The following is an 18942-nucleotide window of genomic DNA, read 5'->3' as shown; positions in this document are numbered from 1 at the left end:
AGGTAAAGACAAAGATGCACACTTGGATACTGACACAGATGCAGATGCATATGTCCATGGACCAACAGTCAAGGGGATGATGAGCGAGACAGACTGGACATATGGAACAGGAACAACACTTGAGGCAAGAGTGGACACGTGGAACAGGAACAACACATGAGGCAAGACAGAAGAAGAGGAGAAAAGGGAAAAGCAGAGGAGGCAAGGCAGAAGAAGAGGAGGCAAGGGAGGAGCAGAGGAAGCAAGGCAGAAGCAGAGGAGGCAAGACAGAAAAAGAGGAGGCAAGGCAGAAGAAGAGGAGGCAAGGATGAAGAAGAGGAGGCAAGGCAGAAGAAGAGGAGGCAAGACAGAAGAAGAGGAGGCAAGGCAGAAGCAGAGGAGGCAAGGGAGGAGCAGAGGAGGCAAGACAGAAGCAGAGGAGGCAAGACAGAAGCACACACAGGAAACCATCACAGGTAAAGACAAAGATGCACACTTGGATACTGACACAGATGCAGATGCATATGTCCAGGGACCAACAGTCAAGGGGATGATGAGCGAGACAGACTGGACACGTGGAACAGGAACAACACTTGAGGCAAGAGTGGACACGTGGAACAGGAACAACACATGAGGCAAGACAGAAGAAGAGGAGAAAAGGGACAAGCAGAGGAGGCAAGGCAGAAGAAGAGGAGGCAAGGCAGAAGCAGAGGAGGCAAGACAGAAGCAGAGGAGGCAAGGGAGGAGCAGAGGAGGCAAGACAGAAGCAGAGGAGGCAAGACAGAAGCACACACAGGAAACCATCACAGGTAAAGACAAAGATGCACACTTGGATACTGACACAGATGCAGATGCATATGTCCATGGACCAACAGTCAAGGGGATGATGAGCGAGACAGACTGGACACGTGGAACAGGAACAACACTTGAGGAAAGACAGAAGCAGAGGAGGCAAGACAGAAGAAGAGGAGGCAAGACAGAAGCAGAGGAGGCAAGGGAGGAGCAGAGGAGGCAAGACAGAAGCAGAGGAGGCAAGACAGAAGAAGAGGAGGCAAGACAGAAGCAGAGGAGGCAAGGGATGAGCAGAGGAGGCAAGGCAGAAGCAGAGGAGGCAAGACAGAAGCACACACAGGAAACCATCACAGGTAAAGACAAAGATGCACACTTGGATACTGACACAGATGCAGATGCATATGTCCAGGGACCAACAGTCAAGGGGATGATGAGCGAGACAGACTGGACACGTGGAGCAGGAACAACACTTGAGGCAAGAGTGGACACGTGGAACAGGAACAACACATGAGGCAAGACAGAAGAAGAGGAGAAAAGGGACAAGCAGAGGAGGCAAGGCAGAAGAAGAGGAGGCAAGACAGAAGCAGAGGAGGCAAGGGAGGAGCAGAGGAGGCAAGACAGAAGCACACACAGGAAACCATCACAGGTAAAGACAAAGATGCACACTTGGATACTGACACAGGTGCAGATGCATATGTCCAGGGACCAACAGTCAAGGGGATGATGAGCGAGACAGACTGGACACGTGGAACAGGAACAACACTTGAGGCAAGAGTGGACACGTGGAACAGGAACAACACTTGAGGCAAGACAGAAGAAGAGGAGGAAAGACAGAAGAAGAGGAGGCAAGGGAGGAGCAGAGGAGGCAAGACAGAAGAAGAGGAGGCAAGGCAGAAGCACACACAGGAAACCATCACAGGTAAAGACAAAGATGCAGATTTCCAGGGATCAACAGTCAGACTGATGATGAGCGAGACAGGAGAGTGGACACGTGGAGCAGGAACAACACATGAGGCAAGGCAGAAGCAGAGGAGGCAAGGATGAAGAAGAGGAGGCAAGGCAGAAGAAGAGGAGGTATGGCAGAAGCAGAGGAGGCAAGACAGAAGCACACACAGGAAACCATCACAGGTAAAGACAAAGATGCACACTTGGATACTGACACAGATGCAGATGCATATGTCCAGGGACCAACAATCAAGGGGATGATGAGCGAGACAGACTGGACATATGGAACAGGAACAACACTTGAGGCAAGAGTGGACACGTGGAACAGGAACAACACATGAGGCAAGACAGAAGAAGAGGAGAAAAGGGACAAGCAGAGGAGGCAAGGCAGAAGAAGAGGAGGCAAGACAGAAGCAGAGGAGGCAAGGGAGGAGCAGAGGAGGCAAGGGAGGAGCAGAGGAGGCAAGACAGAAGCACACACAGGAAACCATCACAGGTAAAGACAAAGATGCACACTTGGATACTGACACAGATGCAGATGCATATGTCCAGGGACCAACAGTCAAGTGGATGATGAGCGAGACAGACTGGACACGTGGAACAGGAACAACACTTGAGGCAAGAGTGGACACGTGGAACAGGAACAACACTTGAGGCAAGACAGAAGAAGAGGAGGCAAGACAGAAGAAGAGGAGGCAAGGCAGAAGAAGAGGAGGCAAGGCAGAAGCAGAGGAGGAAAGGCAGAAGCACACACAGGAAACCATCACAGGTAAAGACAAAGATGCACACTTGGATACAGACACAGATGAAGATTTCCAGGGACCAGCAGTCAGACGGATGATGAGTGAGACAGGAGAGTGGACACATGGAACAGGAACAACACTTGAGGCAAGACAGAAGCAGAGGAGGCAAGGCAGAACAATACACAGGTAAAGACAAAGATGCAGACTCAGATACGGACACAGACACAGATGCAGATTTTCAGGGACCAGCAATCAGAGGGATGGTGAGCGGCAGAGGAGGTAAGGCAGAAGCAAATGGCCAGTAGGTTTGTGGATTCAATAAGTAATCACTTAATATGTCTTTATATGTTTTCTATGTTCTTATGTTCGAATGTTCTGCAAAACAAAACACAATTCTCTTTGCTATTCAAATACAAGATGTATCTGTATTATATCTCATTTTATATATTTAATAATATGCATGTAAAACATGTCTTATCCTATTCTAATGGCTGTTTGAAGGCAACTGGACTTCTTGCTTGAAGCTTGAAGATGTTTCACCTCTCATCTGAGAAACATCTTCAGTTCTGGAGACTGGTTAGACAGTCCAGGCTTTTAAACTCCTCCCTATCTCACCTAGTGGGTGCTACCTCTGGGAGCAATAGATACCACTGAGTGGAACGTTCACACCTTGAGTGGCTCCCGCTGGGCTGCCTCAAGTGGAGTCGTTAGCACCTGAGGATACTCAGGTGAGCGTAGAAACTAAGCATCATGTGAGTCGTTACAGTCACGTGAGCCCAGATGTGAATGTGTTAGTCGTTTGGGGAGGGATCTCAAAAACTGCGTCATAGATAGGTGGCAGCTGGTGTCTTAGACCGCCCCCTGTATTCAGTGATGGATGTTCTAGTTTGACATGGATGGCCTCCTTAACTCTTCTCTCAAACCATCTATGTTCCCGGTCCAGAATGGGGACATCGCTCTCTTCAGAGGAGTGTCCTTTCTCCTTGAAATGCAGGTGAACGGCTGAGTTCTGACCGGAGGAGTGAGCTCGTCTGTGCTGGGTCATGCGTTTGTGGAGCGGCTGTTTAGTCTCCCCTGTGTACAGGTGGGAGCGCCGCTCGCTGACTTAGACCGCACAGACGACATGGCTTAGTTGGTTTTTGGGAGTTTTGTCTTTGAGGTGTAGCTGTTTCTGTCTCAGAGTGTTACAGGGTCTGAAATGAACTGGAATGTTGTGTTTGGAGAAAATCCTCCTCAGTTTCTCTGACACTCCAACAAGTTGTGGTTTGTGGTGTCCTCCCCGTTGGTGGTGTAGGGTTCTGGTTTGTGTTTGTGGTTTCTGTCTGTAAAAGCCGTCGTTGTTGTTGAAGTAGGTCGTGGTGAGGCAGAGGTCTAAAAGAGTGCAGATCTGGTCCGGTGTGAGACTGGTACGGTCGTTGAGGGAGTGTCAGAGAAAGTCTGTGCGATCAAAGTCAGCCTGCAGTGCTCCCATCTATATATAGGGGAGACTAAGCAGCCGCTCCACAAACGCATGGCTCAGCATAGACGAGCTCACTCCTCCGGTCAGAACTCAGCCGCTCACTTGCATCTCAAGGAGAAAGGACACTCCTTTGAGGACAGTGATGTCTGCATTTTGGACCGGGAACATAGATGGTTTGAGAGAAGAGTTAAGGAGGCCATCCGTGTCAAAATAGAACATCCGTCACTGAATACAGGGGGCGGTCTACGGCACCAGCTGTCACCTATCTATGACGCAGTTTTGAGATCCCTCCCCAAGCGACTAACACATTCACATCTGGGCTCACGTGACTGTAACGACTCACATGATGCTTAGTTTCTACGCTCACCTGAGTATCCTCAGGCGCTAACGACTCCACTTGAGGCAGCCCAGCAGGAGCCACTCAAGGTGTGAACGTTCCACTCAGTGCTTTCTATTGCTCCCAGAGGTAGCACCCACTAGGTGAGATAGGGAGGAGTTTAAAAGTTTGGACTCTAACCAGTCTCCAGAACTGAAGACGTTTCTCAGATGAGAGGTCAAACGTCTTCAAGCTTCAAGCAAGAAGTCCAGTTGCCTTCAATCAACCTTTAGGATACAATGACCTGTAACACACACACAGTACATTCAACACACACGCTTAACTTTAAAGTAAGAAAATATAAAACAAACAGAGAGAGATACAGAACAGCAAAGTCTCTTAATAATCCTCTTGCTGTCTGTTTAATTCTACCTCAGTCTCTACTAGTTATGCTGTTATTGTCCTCTTTCTCCTGTAGTCCTGTGCTTGTCTCTCTCTGGTCTCTTTTTCTCTGTGCCTTCTGCAGGTGTCTCTGGCTCCAGAGCTGCATGTTCTCTGTCTGTGGTCCTGGCTCCACCGACCTGCCGCCCTTTATTGTCAGAAAAGGCCACATGGGTACACGCCAGCCACTGCAAACGGGTTCCTGAACCAAAGGCCGACAACCAGCCACCAGAGAATCAAAGCAAAGGAGGTCACATCAATTCTCTAGACCCAGAATAATGGTCTCGGGAAAACTGACTCATCCAGACGTTGAGGAAGACAACTGGGGTGCACGCCGTGCGCTGCCCCTAACCTTCAGCTGCGTTGGAACTGTCTGCAATTTAAGAGTGAGGGGTGAAAGAGCGCCCTCCTCCACCAGTAGCGTGCCAAGCTCCAACCAAGTGACTACAGAGTAAAGCTCTGTGTCACCAACAAGAGCAACAGTGTAAGGTCTATTGATAGGTCAGTCACACACCAGATGGCCTCTCTGGCTGAGGCTCGTGATGATGATGATGATGATGATGATATTGATGTTGGCGTTTTGAGTTTTTGTATTTTTTGTATTTTTCCCTAGCTTGCTATCAACCTAAGGACGTCTGTGTCCTACAAAAACAGCTAAATGCATATTTTAACATTCATCAGCTAATCATGTGTCTACTTAAACCCAAAGGAATGTAGTCACTGGTGATACGATCAATATCTATATTGTATATTTTGATTTATTTTTTATTTTTATTTATTTTGATATTGTTTATTTATTATATTTTAATTGTAATGTCAATTTATCATATAACCCTATACTCTTTTATCAAGCATTCCTATATTGTCATAAACTCGTATATTCAGTTCTGGGTGAAGTACATACAACATGACCTGTCGTGGCCTAATGTACTCTGTATTTTTGGGATTAAACTCTTTGTCATTGAACTTGTTTGTTTTCTGGTTTGTATTTTAATTTCCCAGCAGTTCTCTTATATTATTGCCTGTTACACAGCAAATCTTGTTGTAAGTTACTATTAAGATGATGTACTTTGTCTCTCAGAATATAAAGAACTATAAGTCATTTAAGTCCAGGATAATCAATCTGCTGAAACTTGGTGCAACTTTGACTTGTTGGCTGACTTAAGGAAACTTCTCTCTCTTTAAAATAACAAAGCCAATATCTTTATGTTTAAAACAATACAAATTTGTTGTATTCACTTCCTCCATCATCTGACCACTTTTCAGATTTAAACTTATGGAAGGAAAATGAGACTGTAGTCGTAGTGGTGCTATAAATTTTAGGAGGCCAAAAAACTATTTCTAGAGACCCAAGCACATGCAAAGTACATGTTTTCCTCCTTGTTGTTTATTCACTTTCTTTCTGGTGCCAAATTTACCTCCGTGCAGTCGTTGTTTACAGCTTACCTGTCTTATTATTGTGGTTTGTATAACTCATGTCTGCAGCACAGAATCAGAAGAGGAGAGTCGCCGTCGTGTCAAAGTGGAATCACTGATGAGGAAAATGCTGTTTACTCGGGCCACAGAGACACTTGGAGTAATTGCACTGTACACACTGTGCTCCTGACAGTTTTTATCTCTCCTCTGCAGTTTAACTGTCTGGAAAACGAAGAATGTGCTTTTCTGTTGATGATGCTTTTTTTAAAATTATAAAATATAAAAATAAAATTTACTTTGGGAAAGTACAAGTCAATAAAGAAAAGGCTGGTATAAAAGAAAAAAGAACAGAAAAGGGATGAATATTAATAATAAAGTAATGAAATTAAGCAGATAATTGAAAAAACAGAAGGTGCAGAAAGCGTTTACCTTCACCCAGGACTCGTATCAGTTCGATTTATTCAGCGTTTTTACATTAGGGTCAGCACATCAGCTTTGAACACAGCTAGAAGTGTTTTAAACCTTTTCATTTTTCATATTACAATCTAAAAAATCCCAACACAACAGGAAAAAAGGCAGACAGAGCCAAATAACCCTGCAAGGAAAAAGGGCAAAATCACAATCATGGTACAATAAAGAAGTAAAATGCTGAACAAATTTTAAAACATAAAAAGTAGATTCTCAGCTTTTATTTAACGAGTTTCTGTCAAAAGGCAATGTGGTTTTACTCACTGGCTGCCATCATGGTGGGCGGGTCTTTTATGTTGCTCCCATAATACCTAGGCTGCGAACAGCCCCGCCCCCAGTCGACCACATCCGTCAGGAAGTGGGAGGAGCCGTACCCCAGCTCGCACACAGTACATTTTTGTCTTTTTTTTTTCTAACCATCACATACATTGTAGAAACTATGCCTTCAGCTCCCTACTAATGTCAGACATGTTGAGCTGTAGTTCTAACACGCTGCTGCAGGATAGAATGGTCTGAACTAAGAGGTGTGTGAAATGAACACATCTCTGGACTGAACATGGGACACCTCCTCTTCCTCCTCATGCCTTGGTGGGCCCCCCCTCGTCTTTGCTGGCTCTCTCCATGTCAGAGTAGTACTCCAGGGCCCTTCGCACCGGCTCCAGAATGTGTTGCTGCACAACAACATGTTTTATTATGTTAGAAAAATGGCATTTCAAGGCCAAATAGGAAGCTCTGCACCTGACGAAGCAACAGGAGGATTATGATAAAATCTACATTTCAAAGGAAGCTTTCGACTGTCGGAGCCAGATCCATAAGGAGGACGGATCATAACACCAGACCTGATCAGTCGCCATCAGTTTATCTACCACACAGTGTGAAGCAGCAGAGATATTTCACCTCCAGACAGGGGAAGAGCTTGGTGAGCTCGGTGAAGAGCGGCAGGAGAACAAATCGGATGAAGCTGGTCTGAGACGACGGTTTGGACACTTTGTCTCGGTCCATGAATGGAGTCACTGGAAGCCCTTTGAGTTTCTCTGTGTCACTCTGTGGAGCAACACAGTACAACAGTGAAACACACAAGACAAATAACTCCCTCCATCCCTGATCACAGCCGTTTCCAATCACTTCCTGTGTATTGATCAGTAAACTGAGAGCATGAACCTGGTTGAAGAACTCCTGCAGCAGACAGTCCAGCCAGGGCTCGGCCACCTCCATCGGCCTGGCCTCGTTGGAGATGTCGCTCACCTTCACCATGATCTTCATCAGCTGGACACAAGGACCGAGACTCAGAATCACCAGATCAATGTACAGAAACGTGTTTAGAAGTAAATATGTTTTTCTTTACCACTTCCTTGTGGTCCTTGTTGGTGAAGTCGAACACCGGCTGCATCACCTTGAACTTGTTGAGGATTTCGTTGTGTCTTGCCATGTCGGTGGCCAGAATGCATCTGAAAAAACAGATTTAGAAAAACAAAAGCTGAACAAACAGCGTAGCATGAGCACGGGCGCAGTGAGTGACGCTGTTCGCTGAAGTCTTACTTGATCATCCCCCCTCGGATGTGTTTGTACTGCTCACTGCTCATGTTTTTGAGGATGTTGCACTCTGGCTGCAAAGGGAAAGTCATTTTACAGCATTTCATTGTGTTTCAATTACAGTGTCATGTGTCTTCATTCAGCGCTTTAATGCCTCATGTTTTCTGTACCTTGGACAGGATGCTAAAGGCCACGGCACAGTGGTGGTTTTCCAGGGGTGAAATATCGTTGTATCGAAGAGCCAAGTCAGTCTGAGCATTGATCTGTGCGAAATTAAATTCAGTACATTTTAAAGAAGCACCTTGGATTATAAGATAAACAGACTAAAACAGCCAAACAGAACAGCAGTGAGGTGACCTGGTAAACGTTGTTGTAGCCGGGGTGGTCGAGGTCGTGGCACAGAGCTGAGGTCAACATGATCAACAGGTCGATTCTTCCTAATTTATTCCTGAGGTCTGTCAGCCAAATCAGCCCATACATCTGCAGACCAAGACGCCATCCAACACCAGTAACACCAGTAAGAGCAGAAAACAGCTGTTGCTCAAAGAGCCTGTCCTGTGTACTTGTAAACTCTCCTTCTCCTCCTTTACATACATTCTGAAATTATGACAAAAAACTCAATAGAAGGAGAAAAACATTTTGTCATCTGTGCAACGTGAGAGCAGTAAAGGTTTGTACCATCTGGGTGACACAGAAGCAGTGCTGGAAGTTGTGGAAGGGGATGTTGTTGTAGTGGCAGTAGACCTCAAACAGGAAGTTCTGCAGTACCTTCAGCTCGATGTGGAACGCCGTCAGGAAGTCCAGGTCAGTGTACATCACCTGCAGGAGCACCAGCATCTCTGCCTCCTCCCACTGCCTGGAAACGACACCACACACAGGTGTGAGTGCAGTGTGTGTGTGAGTTGGAACATCTTTATGTGTGTGTTTGTATTTACCAGTTGTCAAAAATGGGAGTTTTCAGATGCTCTCGCACTTCCTCTGTCACCTGCAGCGAGCTACAACAGAGAAGACACAAATCTCTGATATGGGACTAGTTCCACACACTGGTCCTGGACTTTTCAGTCCTCAAAACCTTTACCAGCTTTTAACACTTTTTATAGATTTATAAAAAATAAGCTGTTTGTCAGTTGGAAAAGCTGTAATATGTCATTTTATTTTGTTTGTTTGATATGAAATAATCCATCGTGCTCCATAAAAATCAGGTTAAAATCTTATTTAAGCTGATATGAATCAGCAGTGAACCCAGACGACGAGGTCACCTCATGTTGAGGAAGGTCCTGCGGACTTGTTGGCGTTCCTCCTGCACGCTCAGCTGAGGCGTTCTGGGTTTCGGGGAGAACTTGGAGAGCTGCTCGTCGCCATCGTTCTTGAACAGACCCATCCAGCTCAGGTGCTCCACACTCTGACAGGGGAGAACATTTAACTGGAAACCTTTTCATGTTCAGCTAACAGTGAAAAGTGCAAGTCAGATTCTTAACAGACCAAAGTGAGGCCATAACGTTATAGGATTAAAGATCCGTGTGATTGTGTGATTGAAGAACCTCCAGCTTCCTCTTAAAAGACTCCACGTGGCTCTTCAGCTCACAGATGATGCCCGGAGTCTTTCCCACGTCTTCGGCAACTTTGCTCTCCAGATGATTCAACCTGAAGGTGGGGGCAGGAAACAGCAGTGAGTCCTTTGCGTCCAGACACTTCAGAGAATCGGCTTTCAGGATGCGCTTACCTGTATTCCATGTTGTCCAGCTCTGGTGGCATCGCCACACCTGCAGAAAGACACAGAAATGAACAGATCTGACTTTGTGGCAGTTTGCAGATGAGCCAGTGTCTGTTTTCACTCTAGAATGGACACGTCAGATTATGGAAACAACAGGAGGCCGCTCACTCTGCAGGTCTGACGCCACCACCTCCAGTCGGTAGTATGATTCCTTGCTGTTGGCCTCCAGCCGGGGGGAGATGTTCACCACGCTGCCGTTAGAGTTGTACATCTTCAGGATGTGGTGAGGCCCCGCCTCTGCCGCTGCCCGAAACAGATCTGTCAGATGGACAGTTCAGAACAGATACGGTTCAGAACAGATCAGGGACGTTCAGGATTATGAGACAAATACTCAAATAACTCACAGATGAGTGAGTTGCCAGAAAAGTGAATGGCCATTTTGATGTTATCTTTTGGTATCAGCTGAGATTACCATGGGACTAGTTACTGAAAAAGATGTATACATCCCAAGAAAACCACCATGACAACACATCCCTGATGTTTGCTGTCTGAACTGTTTACAGGAGGATTCAGTTCAATTTCCGAACACATCAGATCATGAGCGGAAATCATTTAAAACGTGGTGCATTTAAAGTTCAAGGTCCTGTGAAGTGACATTGCGCAGTAAATACTGTATTTAGATGTAATCACAGAGCAGAGGCCCTACATTTCAAATTCAGTATAAAATCTTAGGATCACTCCATTTTTTTTAAAGGTCAAGAGCCCCAGACAAGGATCCATTTCTGTCTCCCGTTGACATGAGCAAACAGGACAAAGCGCTTTAACATGAGGACCTGTCAAAGCCACATGGAGGTCAGGTCCTTACAAAGAAGCCACAGGAACATTCGTGACCATGAAATGATCAAAAAACTGACATTTCATTCATGCTGTGCTGCACATATTATTCCTTTTCTGACCACTGTGATTAAACTGAATGTATAAATGAAATAATAGCTGTCACAGTTTTGATAATGCACATAAAATCAGCTGTTGTCTCAAACTACAGGCCCCGTCTCTTACCTTTGACATCTGCAGCAGAGCAGTCAGCTCCAAACTCTGCCTGCTCCAGCCTTCCGTTAACCATGAAATAAATTATTTTTGTTGTCATCCCTGAGCCAGGTGGGACATGACCTGCTCCAGAAATGAAAATGAGACCTCTTGACACCGATACGTACACTCTGAATGTGGAAAGGTGGCACCTGCAGCTGACAAGGGGCCCACCCACTCACTGTCCATCCATCTAAGGCAGAATTACAAACTGAGCAAAGTGGGCACCTGCTCAGAGTCCCCAGAACCCGAGGGCCCCAAAAAGCCCTGAAAGCCAAAGATATTTGGTAAAAAAGTAATAATCCAAACCACAAGAATAATTTGACTATGAAAATATTTCAATACATTTCATTTTCTGTCCATCAATCATCATCAATAATCATTGCAGACCTATTTCTGAGAATCATTTTCTTTAACAACTGATTGATTTGGTCAGAAAACAGTGAATAAGTCAATAAAATAACTTAATTATCAGAATTATCGCCAATTAATTTGCTCTCAGAGTCGTCCCTCCGTCATCCATCCATCCTCCCGCCTCCTGGTCCTGCAGCGGCAGGTGTTGTTGCTCACTCCAGCCGACAGGTGTCGCCGTTCTGTGGCTCCCCTCACTGCAGGCTCTACGGCGCCTGTCATGGGACATGCGGTGATTTACTATGGCAAATAATCATTTTGTCGCCTTATGTTACAATGAACGATCAGCGATTAGTGAGCTGAGGATGGCACACACTGGCATGGCTTCAGAATTTAACACCAACTAGTTTAAAGTACCAGCAGCGACTGAACACCGGGCGGGCTGTGATGTGGAGTAACGGTGGAGGCAGCATCGCCACTTTTGACTTTTTTCTGGGAACGATTCAGTCCATCCGGTGAGTGAATCTATAACCGGCCACTGGAATATTAACTCATTAATTAACCCGCCAAGCGCAGGTAAGTGGCATTAAAGCCACCCGGGGTGGTTGGTAACTTAACTAGCTAACTTAGTTCGCTTAGCGGATACTAACTCGACTGGAATTTGGATATAAGCTGGCTAGTAGCGAGCTAGCAGGAGAAGCTAACAGCTACATGAACTGTTTTGACATTTAACGTTCACCTTTATAAACGCAGTTAAGCCACTGTACTACACTTACAGCAGCACTACTGTCTGTAATCCCGAGCTACATGTTATCAGGACGGGTTTCTTATAGCCACATAACTGAGGATCAGTTTAACCGTAAAGTCTCAGGTGAAGTAGGCTAAACTTCGCCCTATTTGTTGCCTTTTTCTTGTGGAATTTCGTTACAGCAAAGCCGCACAGAACAATGAAGTGCAGTGTCCAGTTCAGCCCCCCCCCCACCGCGGCATATGATGGTGCTCATTTCACCCTTAGCTGCTTCTTAAGGGCAATAACCAGTGTTTAAACGGGTCTGGCTACTGGAAGGGTTTTGGTGGACCAAACGTGAGGAGAAAGGCCAGCTGGAAGTCTGCTTTGATTCCAGCAGTAGCCATGGAGGAGGAGGTGGGCATGGAGTATTTGCTGGAACAGGTGATGCAGAAGGACCTGGGGAAGAGGCTCCAGGTGGGCCAGGAGATCATAGAGGTCATCCTGAATGAGGAGAAGTCCCCCGGGCTGGAGCAAGACCAGACGACGCTGGACAGAATGGTGGACTCGGTGGCCAGCTCCTGGGTCAACTCCAGCAACTTCAAGGTGAGGACAGGTGGTTGATGTAAGAGAGGAAGCTGGAGATGCTTGTAACTGAAGGAGAGGTGGAAAAACTGAACTCTCTCCACCTCTCACCATCATTTTAAAAATATCTGTAGAGATGCTCTTGAACAAAGCACTTCACTCTCAGCTGTTGCGTTACAGCTACAGCTACAGTACATGAGGATTTCAGTTGTACTGGACCGTTCATATTTGGGGTTACAGTTTGTGTAGAGTCCCCTTCAGCATGCCCTGAGCAGAGGGTAGTTTTCACTAGAGCTGAACAATAAGTGGATTGATTAATTGGCTGATGATGTAATCATGATAATTGATTGATCAGTGATCCATTTGTTTAAAAAAAACTGCTGCAACTGTAGCTTCAATCAAATGAATAATTGTATAAATGTATTATACATTTTTGTTTATATTTGTACTTTTTATACTTTATTAAAATAAAGTATACAAAACGACATAGTTATATAGACATTTTGGTCATCTGCTGCTAAATACTGAGTCATTAGGGTCAGTGTGTGTGTGTGTGTGTGGTGGGAGAGCTGTAGTAGCCATCAAACCACCAGTCTGGATGATAGGATTCACTGCAGGAGGTACTTAGTGTTAAGCCACTTGACACTGATTCCTGCGGGTCTCAGGGACAAACTGTCCTCAGGGAGCGCTTCACTGCCTGAGAGGACATTTTTTCCACTCAGGATAACATACAGCACGTCCACTGTTTATCGCAGGCTCCTGTTGCTCTAGTTTCCGTGGTGCGTGATTTGAATGCCATCCATGTACAATCGCGTGTAATTTATGCGGTCACTGCTGATTAATCAATACATGGAGATCACAGAAGTGTACTCCTGCACAGTAACACAGAGCTGCTGCGGTTCGGTGTGATTATAAAGATCTCACTTTATATGTGTTTTAATGCGGTGGTTTCATACTAACGTATACAGTGGGGGAGGAGAAGTCCAACTCAGTTTTCTTTCTTTTCTAACTTGTCTAGTGTAAGCAGAGTAGTACTGCCTTACTCAGTGGTGCCTGTTAAAAATGACTTTATGGGCTTTATTTTTTCACTTTAATTTTTATTGGCAACATTAGATAATCACAATAACAAATAAAATATCTGTTTGGGAAATGCCAGACTATGCCATCACTAAAATGTCATATTTGTCAATGGAATTTGGTCTGAAGCGTTTTTTTTTTTTCATACACAAATGAAGTAGATGAGACTGAGAGGAGCTGACCCTGTCATCAAAACTGCACACTGACTTAGCAGCTGTAGACACTTGTGCGCTCGCACACACACACAACCACACAACCAATCACACTGCTGCTTCCCCTGCTGTCCTGGAAACGCAGCCTCCTCTGGTCTCAGTGATAATCTGCGGGGCCGAAATGGGGACGAGGCTCCCAGCGTCGGTGGCTGTGAGCTTATTTTACCAGCACCATTAGCCCAGTTTCCCTCCCTCAGTGACCGAGCCAGCGCTGGGGAGGAGCGAGTTTTACAGAATCTGTGTTTCAGTATGTGGAAATCAGCCGCTTGCTTGCCTGCGTGCTGTAACGCATGTGTGTGGTTGGTGGTAGTAAAACACTGTTTTGTGGGTGAATGATGGAGAGCTGCTTCATGTGCTGTTAGTCTAATGGGTCTTGTTAATTGATTGGAGAGCGGTGAGCCGACTCTCCAGCTGTCACATTAATTAAAAGACTGTCCAACCAGTGATAAATACAGACAGTTTAATGTCAGGGGCTGAACCGTCTAAACCTTGTTTACTCACCTTTTAGGATGGAATAAACATGGCAGTGAATTCCCTATACACCGCTCATCACATCCTGCTCATGAGGGCTGCGATTAACAACTGTTCATTTTCATTATTGATGATTCAGTGTTTGATCTGTCAAACGTCAGTTTAAACAGATTCAGTTTACTTTGACATAAAACAGAGAAAAGCAGCAGATCCTCACATTTTAAAAGCTGGAACCAGGGGACGTTTGATACTGTTGATTGTGAGCTGATTATCAAAATTGCTTTCAATTAATTTAATCTAAGCAGCTCACAGATCCTGACTTATTTCTCTCCCTAGCATGATGGTGCATTAGCTGCTCTTAATTAAATGTATTGATATCTGTACTGATATCAGATCCTGGCCCCGGTGTCATTTGGTATCAGATCAATAAGTAGGAGGCAGTGTAGGCGCAATGCCTCTGATGGTCCAGCAGGTGGGGCCAGAGAAAATGTGTGTTGGTTCTTTGTTTGACATGCGGCGTCTCTCACAGTCAAAGAGAGTTTCCAAAAATTGCACCAGAGCCCGAACAGGAAGCCCGGGTGGTGCGTATGTGTTGATATGGTGTTAGCAGGGGAACTCTCACTATGCGTTCATTGAGTTTCCCGTACCACCCCATGACAAGGAAAGTTAGTGAGTGTGTCGCTGGAGTGCTGCTGTAAAGTGTGAACACCGTCCTCAGTCATGGTTGTGTTTCAGGTCCTGGTTTTAGCTCAGATACTGAGAGGTTACATGATTGTGTTTTCGATTTATGCCTCAAACACACATTTATTTTGATGCCTCTGTGGTTTTTGAAGTGAAAACTCTTAGTTTGCTCAGATTACCCATAATCCTTTGCTGCCCAGATTCACATCCATTGCTTTTTTTTTTGCTGATCTCATTCTGTAGTTGTTCTGGATCTTTTCTGTCTTTGTTGTTAAGTGATTCTGACTGATTTTTTCAGTGTGTTGTGATGTTTGTTGGTTTGTTGTTTTACTGTTGGATTTTGTGTCCCAGGTGGTTTTGCTGGGGATGGATATTCTGTCGGCTCTGGTCAGCAGACTGCAGGAGAGATTCAGGACTCAGGTTGGAACTGGTGAGCTGCTTCACATTTTAAAGAAAATACAATGAAATGAAGTGAATTTCATTTACAGCTGTGTACATAGTTAATCATTTCTGTAGTTATATATACTTTTGCTTCTACTTTTATTTACTTGTGAGTTCTGCACAAAATAAAAATGTGACTTGTACACAGGTGATGCACTTTTTATGTGTATTTCATGGTTTTTTTTCATCTTGTTTTTATTTTCTTGTGTGTGTGTTTTTTTTTTTTTTCCGCCTTCTTTTTTGGAAATTCTGTTTTCTGTGTCTGCTCAGTTCTCCCAAGCCTGATAGACCGATTAGGAGATGCTAAGGACCAAGTTCGGGAACAGGACCAAGCTCTTCTCCTGAAAATCATGGACCAGGCTGCTAACCCACAGGTGCACACCAGCACATCTATTCAAACCTTTTGTTTTCTGTGTCACTGTTATTATGTTTTATCTGTATACACTGATTTCACTCACAGACACACACACACCTTTCAGATGTTGAGTGCTCTTCTTTGTGTATTTCTGTATTTTCAGTATGTGTGGGAGCGAATGATGGGAGGCTTCAAACATAAGAACAACAGGACCAGAGAAGGAATCTGCAACTGTCTCATCTCAACCTTAAACGCGTAAGTGGAGACGACGTTTTACAGCTTATGTGTGTAATATAATTGAACATGTTTTACACTTGTAACAGCCGTCTTCCCTTGATAAAAGCTGTTATTGTTGGATGTTGTAGTTGCTGTAGTGATTTATTGTCATGGATAAGTACTGACCAGTAAAGAGGTCTGTGCATTTTGTGGCTATAAGAGAAGGCAAACGAGTTAACGACGGTTAAAAGGAATAAGAACTACTCTGCCCACTACAGGAAGTAGTGAAGGATATTTAAGATAAGATTCCAGTTGTTTGTACAAACAAACAGACTTTGTGTTTTGTATTTCAGGTTTGGATCTCAGAGTCTGACGCTCAGTAAAATAGTTCCTCACATCTGTAACCTCCTCGGAGATCCCACAAGTCAGGTACGACCTGCTGCTTCCCAGGTGGACACAACCACCCAGTCTCTGTTCTGCTTCATCCCAAAGGCGTTGAGGTTGAGGGCTGAGATCAAGGCTCTGTGCAGACCAGTCAAGTTCTTCCACAGCAAAGGGAGAAAAAATGGCTTTATGCACAGGTTCACTGATGTGTGGAAACAGGAAAGGGACAAAACTAAACTACTGACACAAAGCTGGAAGCTCACTGGCGTCTAAAACATTAAGGTTTCTTTTCATAAAAGCTCCTTGGCCAAGACCAAACTAGGAAAAGCTCTGGTGAAAAGTACATGAGTGGATGCAACAACAGTATTATTGGGCTTCGACTGCCCTCTGCTGGTCAAATACAAACATTACAGCTCAGACCACAAACCATGATCTCAGTGTCCTGTTTCTTTTTTTAAATCTTCCTTTTCCATTCACTGTGTGAGTGAATATATTTATTGGAGAGAAAACATTTAGCTGCCGTTAGTCGAGGAGTCTCCTCTCTAACCACCAGACCCCTCGACTTCCCGCCCCGCTCTGTGTTTGAACTCGTTTTCCCCTCAAACACAGAGTGATAGGCTGCACAGGTCTGTCATCACCAGAATTACACTTCCTCCTGAGGACAGGAAGCTGTGCCCATGGACTTCCCTTCCTGAAGCCAAACACACTCACATATCTGCAGTGAAGCCCTGGTCTTCAAGCACATTATGAACCATCGTCACCAAAATAATGGAGGAACCTGTCCGATTTATTTATTTTTTTAATCTGCTCTTCTGCTTGTTGAAGTAACATTTGGAAGGTTACTGGAGACAGTTTTCCAGTTTTAATGTAAATTATGACGCTCTGAGTGTTTTTGTTTAACTCAGACAGCTTAAAACAACAAGTGAAACCGAAGTAATACAAGTGTAATAAGGAAAACAGGAGAGAGACAAAATACAGCATTATGGCGCAGTGATCATATAAAAAATATTTAAAAACAAAAAAAAAAGAAGTGCAGTTCAATGAATTGTACACCTACAGGGTCTGTGCTGCCTCTTTGATTGACACTTTGTCTTCGTATGTTGTCTGACCTGTAGGTGCGCGACGGAGCCATGAACTGCCTCGTTGAGATCTACCGTCACGTTGGAGAGCGAGTGCGAATGGACCTGGGAAAGAAGGGCCTGCCTCAGTCACGGTGCGTTCAGATACTCCCTGTGTGGTCCAGTTTCAATTCAAAGAGTTTTCAGAATAGAATCATTTCTTTAAATGATGTGTTTTTCTCCCAAAGTCAACACGTCACCCACAGCTGGTGTTACACTGACATTGTGATCAGTAGTGTTTGTTCTAATAATATAACCCAGCAGGTGCCACAGTCGCCCGTTGCCTGTGTATTTTTGGATGCAGAGCTGTAACTCTGGCCTATTTAACTGCTCTCCAGAGAGTCGGAAATGAGCCCGGTTTCTGTTTTTCAGAGGAGAGTCTGCAGGCCTGAGGGCGGCCAGGCCGTTTATTTTCTGCCATGACTGTGGTGCTTTTCTCTCCGTCACGTCATCAGCCGGTGCTAATCCTCTGTTTCCCCTCTGTGTCCAGGCTGAACGTCATCTTCAGTAAATTTGACGAAGTTCAAAGGTCAGGGAACATGGTCCTGTCACCTGTGTCAGGTAAGATCGCATCTCCTGCTCTGCCTGTTGGCTGTGTGCAGACACTGACATGTGACGGCGTGAACACTTTAAAACTGCGCCACATTTGTTTACTTGTAAACCTATAAGACTCCCAGTCCTACAGGAGGATTCTGTAAATTCTCAGTGTGAGTATCTGCTGTTAACGACCACAGAATTATACAGTGTCATTGTCCTGGACATCCTGTAATAACTTGCAGTCAGCCAGGAGTAGAGTCGCTAATCAGCACTTTATGAACATTTTGTTTTGTGCTGATTTCACTGTCAGGGAATCTGCTGTGCTGAGCTAGCTGTGCAGTCGCTGTGGAAACCTTCTGTTTTTCTTAAGAATCACTGTATAGTGAGTTATTGACTCTATGCACCTGTTAAATAGATAATTTTTCATAATAATAATAATACTAGATCATTTTCCAGCCCTTCTCTTGGTTTCCACGCTTCGCAGAGGGGTGTGTTTGCTGTCTTTCTGTCGGAATGAAACCTGATCTGGTTCCTTTGTCCTCTGGGAAGCTTTCAGTCACCCCTCTGCAGGAAAAGCAGCTCCATGCATCAGGTTTAATGGAGTGATTCTGAGCTGTTGGTGCTGTATTGAAAACATTAAGCTTTGAGATGATATTGTCAGTTGATTGAGAATTAATAAAGATGATGGATTTTTAGGACGTGTTTAAACGGAGAGCCTGATTGGTGCAGAGAATATCACATCCACAGTTATTATAAAGTGAAATTTGGGCTATGTGACATTAAACTGGTTTCTCAGCCTTTTGAGCTTAATGTGTCCCAGGCCGGAGCTGACAGACCTCATCACTGTGCTCGCAGGGCTCAGCTTTCATCTCGTAGGGGCCCCTCAGTTAGACTG

The 18942-nt window shown here is 44.9% G+C and overlaps 2 protein-coding genes and 1 non-coding gene across 13 annotated transcripts in view; 1 reads left to right on the top strand and 2 right to left on the bottom strand.

Moving 5' to 3' along the window:
- Nucleotides 1-6783: 6783 nt before the first annotated feature.
- Nucleotides 6784-10953, bottom strand: LOC121177900 (high affinity cGMP-specific 3',5'-cyclic phosphodiesterase 9A-like). The gene is made up of 14 exons (XM_041032330.1): nt 10866-10953; nt 9975-10124; nt 9816-9855; nt 9634-9736; nt 9352-9494; nt 9028-9087; nt 8771-8948; nt 8450-8572; nt 8263-8355; nt 8099-8166; nt 7905-8007; nt 7721-7825; nt 7457-7603; nt 6784-7230 (listed from the first exon to the last, which is right to left on the bottom strand). The coding sequence occupies exons 1-14, from the start codon at nt 10951-10953 to the stop codon at nt 7138-7140; spliced, it is 1494 nt and encodes a 497-aa protein (XP_040888264.1). The 3' UTR covers nt 6784-7137.
- A 583-nt stretch (nt 10954-11536) lies between these two features.
- The window catches only part of LOC121177835 (CLIP-associating protein 1-B-like), a 32082-nt gene continuing 24676 nt past the window's right edge, over nt 11537-18942 (top strand). For 9 of the 11 annotated variants that reach the window (XM_041032204.1, XM_041032203.1, XM_041032200.1 and 6 more), the window contains exons 1-8: nt 11537-11758; nt 12174-12576; nt 15348-15426; nt 15708-15811; nt 15956-16047; nt 16362-16437; nt 17508-17605; nt 18001-18071. In XM_041032204.1, the coding sequence (XP_040888138.1) occupies nt 12376-12576; nt 15348-15426; nt 15708-15811; nt 15956-16047; nt 16362-16437; nt 17508-17605; nt 18001-18071 (721 nt within the window). In that variant the 5' untranslated portion in view covers nt 11537-11758; nt 12174-12375. Of the gene's footprint in view, nt 11820-12173; nt 12577-15347; nt 15427-15707; nt 15812-15955; nt 16048-16361; nt 16438-17507; nt 17606-18000; nt 18072-18942 lie in introns of all 11 variants that reach the window. The other 2 variants (XM_041032196.1, XM_041032197.1) reach the window with 2 other exon arrangements.
- Nucleotides 14854-14982, bottom strand: LOC121178257. The gene has a single exon (XR_005893516.1). It is a non-coding gene; the product is annotated as a U4atac minor spliceosomal RNA (small nuclear RNA).

The sequence above is a fragment of the Toxotes jaculatrix genome, chromosome 24 (genome assembly GCF_017976425.1).
Source record: "Toxotes jaculatrix isolate fToxJac2 chromosome 24, fToxJac2.pri, whole genome shotgun sequence".
In the NCBI taxonomy this organism is placed as follows: Eukaryota; Metazoa; Chordata; class Actinopteri; family Toxotidae; genus Toxotes; species Toxotes jaculatrix.
The sequence above is the reverse complement of the archived record's forward strand: the minus strand, read 5'-3'. Positions and strand labels throughout refer to the sequence as shown.